Source organism: Grampus griseus (assembly GCF_964374135.1).
Source record: "Grampus griseus genome assembly, chromosome: 2".
Lineage (NCBI taxonomy): Eukaryota > Metazoa > Chordata > Mammalia > Artiodactyla > Delphinidae > Grampus > Grampus griseus.
The window spans coordinates 150,274,279-150,283,755 of NC_139018.1; the positions used below are offsets into that span (position 1 = coordinate 150,274,279).

At 48.0% G+C, this 9,477-nt stretch overlaps 1 protein-coding gene across 1 annotated transcript; it reads right to left on the minus strand.

Annotated features, from left to right (window-relative positions):
* Positions 1-530: 530 nt before the first annotated feature.
* KLF6 (KLF transcription factor 6) lies at positions 531-9,138 on the minus strand. Its single transcript, XM_082648879.1, has 4 exons — positions 8,832-9,138; positions 5,526-6,099; positions 4,020-4,143; positions 531-3,558 (listed from the first exon to the last, which is right to left on the minus strand). Exons 1-4 carry the CDS (start codon positions 9,033-9,035, stop codon positions 3,507-3,509), a joined length of 954 nt encoding a protein of 317 aa, XP_082505005.1. The 5' UTR covers positions 9,036-9,138; the 3' UTR covers positions 531-3,506.
* Between the last annotated feature and the right edge of the window lie 339 nt (positions 9,139-9,477).

Here is a 9,477-nt window from a genome sequence, read left to right on the forward strand (position 1 = left end):
GAGTGGGAGGGGGTAGGTAAGAAGAGTGGACTGAAGGCCAGGGGGATGGCTTCAGGGCTTGCTGTCCCAACTGTGTCCTTTTCACCCTCTTGGGTGACATCTCAGCCAGGTGTGCGGGCCAGGTCAGAAGCGGCTGCCGGGCTCTGACCGCCTCTGTGGAACAGGGCTGCAGGAGCATGCGGAAGTGAAAGGGAGGTGTTTGTTTCACATTCTGCGGATGCCTCTGCAATTTATTCTCCTGGCTGGAGTGACAGGAAGATAAAACACAGCAAGTGTTTCCTCCTGTGCCCCAAGGCCTGGTGGCCAGTCTCTGGAGGAGAATTCAGTGCCCATCAGGGGAGCAACCCCAGGCTCCTATTTCCACCTTTGCTGCCAGGAAGGGCAGTGAGTGGGGGGGAGACAAGTGGCTCCCTGGGTAGCACAAAGAAGATTTCCCAAGGAAGAGCCGGGTGAGTAATCTGTCAGGAATTTGTTTCAACACTCGGCCACCCCCCCCACCCCCCGCAAAAAAAAAAAAACCAGACTCAAGATGCTGATAAGAATTCTTTTATGTTATTCCAATAAAAAATACATTCATACAGAAATATAACAATCTTGCAAAAAACAATTTCAAATAAAATCTTGTAAAACAAAATTTTACAAAAATCTTACAAAGATTTTTTTAGATAACAGGGTGCTTCAAAAAAAAAAAAGAAATTTCACTAATAGAAATTTTTTTTTTAACGTCAAGCAAAAAGTTTCTGCTTGATTGAGGCTCAGTTATCACCTGAACAGAATGTAATTCTTTATGTACTTGCTTATTACGAAAATTACAGGCATTGACATACGTGGCACCCAGCCCCACCCAATCAAACAACTCCATGGTGTTTCATAAGTGAGACAAGCCAGTGCAAGTTTTTTTGTCTTTTGTTTACCTTCTTGCTGAATGGAATTGTTATGGCTAAGCACACAGCAGGGCCAAAAAAGGAGTTTTCCAAAATCCAGTAAATCAAGTGCCTGGATTTGGAATTGCCAAAAGAAAAGTGCATTTCCCCCCTCAGCAATATGAAATGAGTTCTTTAGGTAAGTGTATCCATCAGCCCAGATTAAAAAAAACAAAAAACAAAAAAAAACCCAGTTATGTGAGCTTTCACCATTGCTCATCTCCAGGAAGATCCAAACAAAATACCAGCCCAGCCAGACTCATATGTGTGTATATATATATATATATATATATAAATATATATAAAGGAAAGATCCACACCCATGAGCCAGCAGCTGGATGGAGGATCAGCTGTCCATGCTGCGGTGTGCCAATTCAGGGAAATTACTCGTTGGAAAACTGGAAGAATCTATGTGCTGGAAAAAAATAGCTTCATCTGCATAAAAAGTGCTCTAAAAAGGAATCCCTGTGATTAGCTTACTCTTAGGCTCGATTTTCAATAAAGCTGACATTCAAAATCAAAACCTTAGTGTGTCTGAGACCAACGACCGGGCTAGTATTCCGTTCATGCCAGTTTTGAATGGCGAAGGTACCCTATCCCAGACCTGCCGATTATGATGAGCGAGTTGGCAGTCTGGAAGAGATTTGATGCCAAGAGCCTGTGGCAAATTGTTAAATTAAAGGGAAAGCCTTTATAAAAGTTAGAGTTCTCATGTTTACCTCCTTTGTGGCCATTTTGAAATATGTCTTCACAGGCTGTGGAATTTTCTAGCTAGACATTCTAATTTCTCCTTAAAAAAATATGTATATATTATCTATATATATGTATATATATATATATATACACACACATACACACATACACATACTGTACACACAAATATACATACACAAGAATTTCGCCCACTTTTAAAAAAAAGTAATATACTTTCTGTGTTACCAACAGATAGCTAGATAGATACGCGAGAAACTTGTGCCTTTTAAGCAAATACATTGTTTTTTATACTTCTGTATCTTTAATACGTGTGAAAATGTTACATATTAAACACAGCCGGTGTATGATCTGTACAACTGTTGTGCAAAGTCTATACGGAAGTCTCACGGTGGCAGAAATGGTCTGATTTTCCAATTATCACATGTTTTCCACTTTAACACTGACAGTCAAGTTGTCTAAACTACTGAGTAAATACTGACTTGTTTGGGGGGTTTTCATCTATTTGACTTTGTGAAGGAGGACCTTAAAGAGATTTTTTTTCTGTATTATATATTGATACAGTACAAAGCCAGGTGAAAAAAGAGCCTTAATAAAGCATGCATCACCCATACCCCTGTACGAGACCCCTACATAAGGGGCCACTTGCGTAAGGCACCATTGTTAAGATCTACAGTGCATTAACAGCTAGAAAACCAGAAATTAGTCCTCAAGGCATAAATAAGAGAAACTTAGCTGCATGAGAAAACAGTTTCTAAGCTTTAGTGGTTTTATCCACCCAACTGAGAAAAATTTTAGGTTCTGAGTCTAATGAGACATTAGACCAGCAATTCCCAGCCCTAGTGTCCTGGACACCCAACTCGTGTCCAACATCTTTCAAGGGCATCACGAAATTCTCCAAAAAGGTAATTCAAATTCGAACCATTTACAAAATAGTCCTATGCTGCACAATGCCTCTCTGGAAGGGGAGTGTTATGAAATTGAAGGGGGGAAGGATTGTGTATTGCCAAGCCCAGATGGCTAGGGGGTCACCGAATTCAACCAATCGTATCTTAGCTGCTCAGTGAACTGGAATCAAAACTGTAGTCCTGATTTAAAAATGGAAAAGCAGATAATTCCCCAGACCATGCATTACTTTTGTCTTAGAAGGAAAAGTTATCAATGTATTATATTTGTAGATACACAGCTTATACAATGGGTAACAAATGAACTCTGTCTCAGAGAGTAGCAGAAGCTACTCACTTCACACAGCTGAACCAGACACCGAAAGTTCTCGCCACACACTAGAGGGAAAGGGGCTCCCCTCACTACACCCACTCGCCACTCCCGGGTCCTGACCGCCCACGCCTGCCCTCCACATTTTCCCTTCTTTTTTTCTTTTCTTTTTTTTCCTCTAAGGCGCAGACTCTACCTACACCACCCCCCACCCCCACCCCGCCCCGGGAAATGATTGGTGGTCATCTCATCTCATGGAACACGCCTCACACACAAAACATTCAAACTATGTTTTTTTTCTGTCTCTTGAAGCCTCGCAAGGGAAAGGACTCTGTCTCGTCACACAGTCCGTAGGAGACCCTCCACATACAGCCCACCCATCACTAACATTCTCAGTGCACATGCTCACGGCAAAGGCTTAGGGACCACTCAGAGGATAGGTACCAGTGGCGAGGCCAGGGCCACCCAAACACCACACACCCTGGGTGCTCTGCCGCTTCGGACATGACTTTTTTCGCCCTCGAAAGACCTTCCCAGTAGGTCCTGGAGGCGACCGGGTAGGGTGCAAAATGGCTTTGGCTGGAACACGCACCCTCCTTCCACGGCCGTCTCAGCCTGGAAGCCTTTTTAGCCCGCAGGAGTCGATGCTCTGCCCCTTCAGAGGTGCCTCTTCATGTGCAGGGCCAGGTGGTCGGACCTGGAGAAACACCTGCAGAGAGAATCGGGGTCCCAGACGTTAGGTCTCCAGCCCCGTCAGTTACAGACCTCCTGCTCGTGCACCCCCCAGCTAAATTAGCCCTCTCCATTGGGGGTGGGAGTCATCATGCTGAGTCAGCCCCATCCACATTCGGGGCAGGAGTATACATCAAGGAGGTTGCCAATCAGCTCTTGGGAATGTCACCTGACTTTACTGCCCAGCCTTCAAATTTGAAAACTGTTAAAGGGCCAATCTGCAGAAAGTGTGAACGAAATCATTCTATTCTCGTGCACTCAGTACACGGTGCTTCCTAACCTGGACGAGTGGCATATTAGAGTCTTTTTAAAAAGTCCTGGGCTGAAAAGAGAGATGCCAGTGCAGGCCAGGAAGACGGCTGCCTTGCTGCAGGGTGACTGCATGCCTACTCCGTTCCGGGGATGGCACTGCCGCGCCCCTGCTGTTCATGCACGTACCTGTCACAGTGAGAACATTTAAAAGGCTTGGCACCAGTGTGCTTTCTGAAGTGTCTCGTTAACTCATCGCTTCTTGCAAAACGCCACTCACAACCTTCCCATGAGCATCTGTAAGGCTTTTCTCCTGGGAAGAGAGCACACGACAGGCACGCCATGATTTCACTGAACAGTGAGGGAAGGGCCCTGCTACCCCAACACGGGGCGGGAAAGTCTACTCAGGAGCAGGCCCAGAGGCCACTGACCTCAGGAATTCAGAATAAACCTCAGTTAGCGCTGGGAGCCGGCCCTCCCAAGGTAACAGGCAGGGGCTCTTTCCTGACCTAGCCTTGGGCCTCCAAGTGCTGGGGAAGAGACCCAGGCTTGGCAGGGCCCACATGACCGTAATCAGAGTGAACGTGTAAGAATGACAATGACTCAGACTGGAGAAATACTTCCGAGGTGATGTGTCAGCCCACTGGACCCGTGGCCTTGGCCAGGGCTGGGTTTTATTTCTTTCTCCATGGAAACGGTTTCTCTCAAGCACTTATTTTGTTCCTTACTCACTTCCCTGTGGAATGAGGCTTTGTAGTTTCCTCCGGGAAACTATATTTCTCCAAAACTGAGGTCATGAGTTTCTGGGAAACCCCATTCCAAGGTCTTCAAAACACTTTCTAAATGACAAGCAAAAGACCCAGTCGACTTTATCCCTTGGTCGGATTACAAATATGATTTCACTAAAAGTGCTACCTGAGAATATAAAAAACAATTGCCACAGTCAGTAGCCTGGTTCCAGGGTACCCAGGTCCTGATCCTGGCTCTGCCCTGAGCCGTTTCAGGATCCTGATCTCCTCTCATTATTGGTAACACGAGAGTTTGCATGACTTGATCTCTAAGATCCCGTCCAGCTCCAAAATTTCTGTGATGCTTCCCCAGTTATCCTAGACTGTCATGGTAACTATAAATGGAACTATTCTCTAGACTGTGATATTTCATTAAGAAGTTATTATTATTTTTGAAAGTTGGCATCAGAAAACAAAGGCAGCATGATACACAGAGAAATTCTCACTAAGTACCTGCTGATGATACTGCTTCGCAGAGTCGATGGGTCTAGCTCAGACCCCACACGGTGTCCGGCACCCACCTGCGCCACACAGCCCGGCCACCCTCTCCCAACCCTCGAGCTTCATTTCCAAAAATCAGAGGCAACTCCGAGTAGCACTGTACACGGACACTGCAGACTGCACAGTGGGCCTTGATAACCCAGGTGGCTGGAGTGGGTGGGGTACTCGGTGTAGACAGAGAATGTGATTTACCTCTTGTCTGTTTAATCTGAAAGCGATAACCATTCATCGGGCACACATGTCCAGTCTTTCAGCGCCTACTCTGTCCTCCCCAGAGACCCAACTCTTTTGAGGGAAGAAAGGAGGTGAGGACGTGTCTGCTCTGACAGCCTCCTGCGGAGCCCCGGCCCCCTCCCAGGGCTGGTGCAATTAATTCAGCGGCGCCCGGGTCGCAGGAGAGACTGACCTGTGTGGGTGCGCTGATGTGCTTTCAAGTGGGAGCTTTTGGTGTAAACTTTTCTGCAGCCGTTAAAGTGGCACCGATGCACCCTCCTGCGGCCGTCTGGGGAGGCGTCTCCGCTGCCCTTGTCGCCGGGCTTCCCCGCAGTCCCACTGCGCGCCTTCCCGGGAGGGTGCAGCTCACCCGGCATGCAACCCCACAGGTGGGACGGCTCCCTGCTCAGTTCTGGGGAGGAAGGGGGCGTGGAGGTGACGGAGGAGCTCAGGTTCCCCGAATTGACTAAAACTTCGCTGATGGGGTCAGAGGTAAACTTGGTGGTGGGCGAGAGCTCCTCGGAGCTGTCGGAGGATTCACTGCTCACGTCCGAGTTCAGGCTGTTGGTCTCCAGGTTGTAGCCAAAGCCGGGGCTGTTGAGCGCATCCTCAGGGGGACTGGAGGACATCTTCAGGTCCGAGTCCTCCTTTTTCTCCCGAGCCAGGATGATTTTGGTCCACAGATCTTCCTGGCTGTCGAATTTGATTTCGGAGGCTGACACATAGCAGGGTTCGCTCTGGAGGTAACGTTCCAACTCCAGGCAAGTCTGTGCGAAAGGAACCACAAGAAGGCACGTGATTGTGACGACTACCGAAAACGAACCGAAAGCGCACTTCCAAAAACATGCAGGAGTCAAGGGCAAATAAACTGTGGCCTTGTCACTACAAGAATCCGTGTCTTCAGCAGAGTGAGAGGAAAGCTGTTTCTAGGAATGGGTACACATTCAGAAGAAAAACCAGAGGTGAAACCTCTCCCCGCTTCCCCAAGTTGGACCAATGGCCACAAATGGCTGATGGTCACTGAGCCAGTTTTTGTTATAGTTACAGTGTTGATGTTTCTAATAAGTTTCTGTAAGCCACACAAAGAATACCAGCCTCAGACCTGCCCCCACCGGACAGGTTTAACCACATTATCTGACAGTCGAGAACCCTGTGCAACAAGGAAACCCAGGCATCCGCCTTCCAGAGGCAAAGACAGAGGGCTTGCTGCTCTCAACACAGTGTGCTCTGACATGGCATGTGTCTCCCTCTGGAGAACTGCTGACAGCACAGGCCATACTCAGTGAGCAGACGCAGCCAGCTGATGGTCTAGGGTCAGGTAGGAGCTGCAGAGAAACCACCCGTTTCCTGCGGAGCCCAGACCTAATAGGCTTTCAAAGAATGCCATTCCCAAGTGCAGGGCCATGCGCACACACAACTTAAATGACTTCCACAGTGGTCAGAGGAAAACAACAACAGGAGTGGAGAAACCATTCCAGAATGGCCATCTGCTATTGTAAAGGATGCAGGAGGGGAAATTCCTCCGCAGCCCTGCTGGGAGTCCCACAATGGACAAGAACTTTATCTACTGGCCAAGAGTACAACTGTATGAGTCATCACTCTATTTCTTTCACACAATGCCAAAGGAGACTTCCTTTTGAAATTCTGACCAGCGGCCAAAAAAGGACCCGGTTCAAATATACATGCAGTGTGTCATGGCCAGAGTGCCCCCCCAGCCCCACAACCAACCTTTCCAGAAGCTACAACTGCCGAGAGACCAGCATGCCCTCTCCCCACCATCTCAAACTTTCTAGCCACTGGAAAATAAAAACGGTAGGAAACATTTTAGGTTTAAATTATGTCTGCCCTTATCTTCACTAGGATCAACTGTCTGCATGTCCATATAAGGCTGTCTATACTACTGCAATTCCACAGCTTTAGATTTCTACAGCAAACTCTGCTCTTTTTAGCAAATCATTTTCAGGACTAGCAAAGCCCACCCAAAGGGCTCCCGCTTGGTTATTTAGCAGTGTGCCTGCTATCAGAATAGACCCTTCCCCCTCCCCCTCCTCACCTAGCAAGCAGAGGGGGAAAAAACAATCATTGTTTTCTCATTACCCCTAAAATTAGACGCCTGGGTTACAAAGCACACTAGAGTGTTCTGCAGAGAGACAGCAAGATATTCTATGGATGTTCCAAAGAAAAAGGAAAGCACGTTTATTGAGATCTTGTTAAACTTTAATAATCTGGCTAATTTAAAATCTCCATTATGCTGAGGAGCACTGGGGACCAGAAGGAAGCTCTCAGGGAGAGTTTAAAAGCCTCTGAAGGCGACCAAGAGCTCAGTCTGGCTTGTGGCCCAAATCCCAAATGCCCAAGGAAACTACTTAGATCAATTTCAATCACGTCCTAGGAAGCAGCTTCTTTAGGAGGAAAAGCCTGGAGGGGAGAGGGAGGCAGGAAAGGGCTGGGAACAATTAAGCAGGCATGTGAAGGTTGTAACACTTTGCATTTCATCTCCCCTAAAAGCCTTCTAGGCTTTGAAACCCACAATATATATTTGATCTGCTAATTCACTTTGTGACAAAAAGCAAACTGCTTAGCAGCACAGAGAAAACCCCAAACCTTCCTTCTATCTTTAAAGATAATGGGACAAGTGTCAGAATCTCTCCCTTCAGGTAATCCTAACGCATTAGAAGGGGGGAAAATTGTTTCTTAAATGTCCAATGCCAAAAATTGCAGTTCCACTAAAAAATGCCGGAAACAGAGACTCTTCTTCCCAAACTCTGACTTGAAGCAATTCGGACGGGCTCATTGTCATATGACTGATAAGTCACTGGTTGTGCAAACATTGGTTTTTTTTTTTTTTTCTTTTTTCTGGTCAACAAAAGAAGCAGGTTAAGAAAAACAAGGCAGATCGAGGCATATCTTAAGGATTCCCAAGAAGGTAAAGAAACTGAAAATGGCCTGGTAGAGAAAAGGAGCTGGTGGATGTTTCGCTGGTGAAATCCTTAATTAAAAAAAAAAAAAATCTCCACGTACAAACACCAAAAAGCAAAACAAAACCAAAATCCCTTAAAAAAAAAAAAACACCCTTGGCAGTCCTTGCAAGTTCATATGACCAGATCCAGCTGTGGAGTCTGGAGCTGGTACAAGCACCAAACTTCTGCCAAGGGCTAGGGCCGGGATCAGGCCGCGGAGCTGGGTCTGCCCTCCGGAGAACGCAGTTCATAAGCCCCTGAAACGGCAAAAACACTCCAAGCGACGAAGCACTGCTGCGCCCCACTCAAATGACAACTCCGCTCCACGCTGTAAAAGGCCCCTTTAAAGTGCCTTCCACACCGGAGGCAGCAGAAGTACGTTTTAAGACTAATTATTTTAATTTTTTAAAAATTTACCCGAACCATTAAAAAAAGAAGAAAAAGAAATGCACCTCCAACCACACACCGTCCTGTCGGTGAGTGCATGCACTCCCTCCTCGGCGCACCCGGGCACCTGGCCCATGAAAATTCCTATTTACCTGTTGCCAATATTCCTCCAGGGAGGGCAGCGCCGAGAAGTAACCAGTCTCGTGCACAATCTGGAGTTCCTGGAAGATGCTGCACATTGGGAGCACATCCATGTCGGGTTGGAAAAGACAGTCACTGCTGTTGTAAAAACAGGGAGGTGTGCGGTCTGGAGTCGGGAGCGCAGCAGCCGTGCCTGCAGCGCCGGGGAAGTTCATGCAAACTCAGTGGGCAGCAATTAGGCGCCGCGGGTTCGGATCCTACCGGAGCCCGGAGACTCGCTCGCGAGCCCACACAATATTTGCAAACACCGGACTGACTGCAAACGTAACCCCTGCAAAACTTCCCTATTCAAAGCTCCGCTGCCAGCCTCCCCTCCTCCCCGCCCAGCCCCCCCCATCTCCCCACGTGACTCGCCCGCGCCCGCCCCGCGCACCGCCCAATCACGCCGCGCCCGGCCCGGGGGCTGCGCGACGATGATGTCAGCTTCGGCCAATCGCGGGCAGTGGCTTACAGCGGCCCCGCCTGGCGTGACCGAGCCTCTCCATCACAACCCTCGCCATTGGCTGAATTCGAACTTCGGCCAGCTGTGATTGGAAGGCGGTTTCGCAGGCTATTTTTAGCAGGGTATATAAGGCGCGAGCCGCCTCACGCCGGAGG

Bases quoted from the DNA above. Each gene is read 5' to 3' on its own strand.
- KLF6 (XM_082648879.1), bottom strand. From the start codon at position 9,035: ATGAACTTCCCCGGCGCTGCAGGCACGGCTGCTGCGCTCCCGACTCCA. The intron at 6,100-8,831 runs GTAAATAGGAAT...CCTTTCGCACAG, and splicing joins TGGAGGAATATTGGCAACAG to ACTTGCCTGGAGTTGGAACG. The intron at 3,559-4,019 runs GTACGTGCATGA...TTCTCTCTGCAG, and splicing joins AAATGTTCTCACTGTGACAG to GTGTTTCTCCAGGTCCGACC.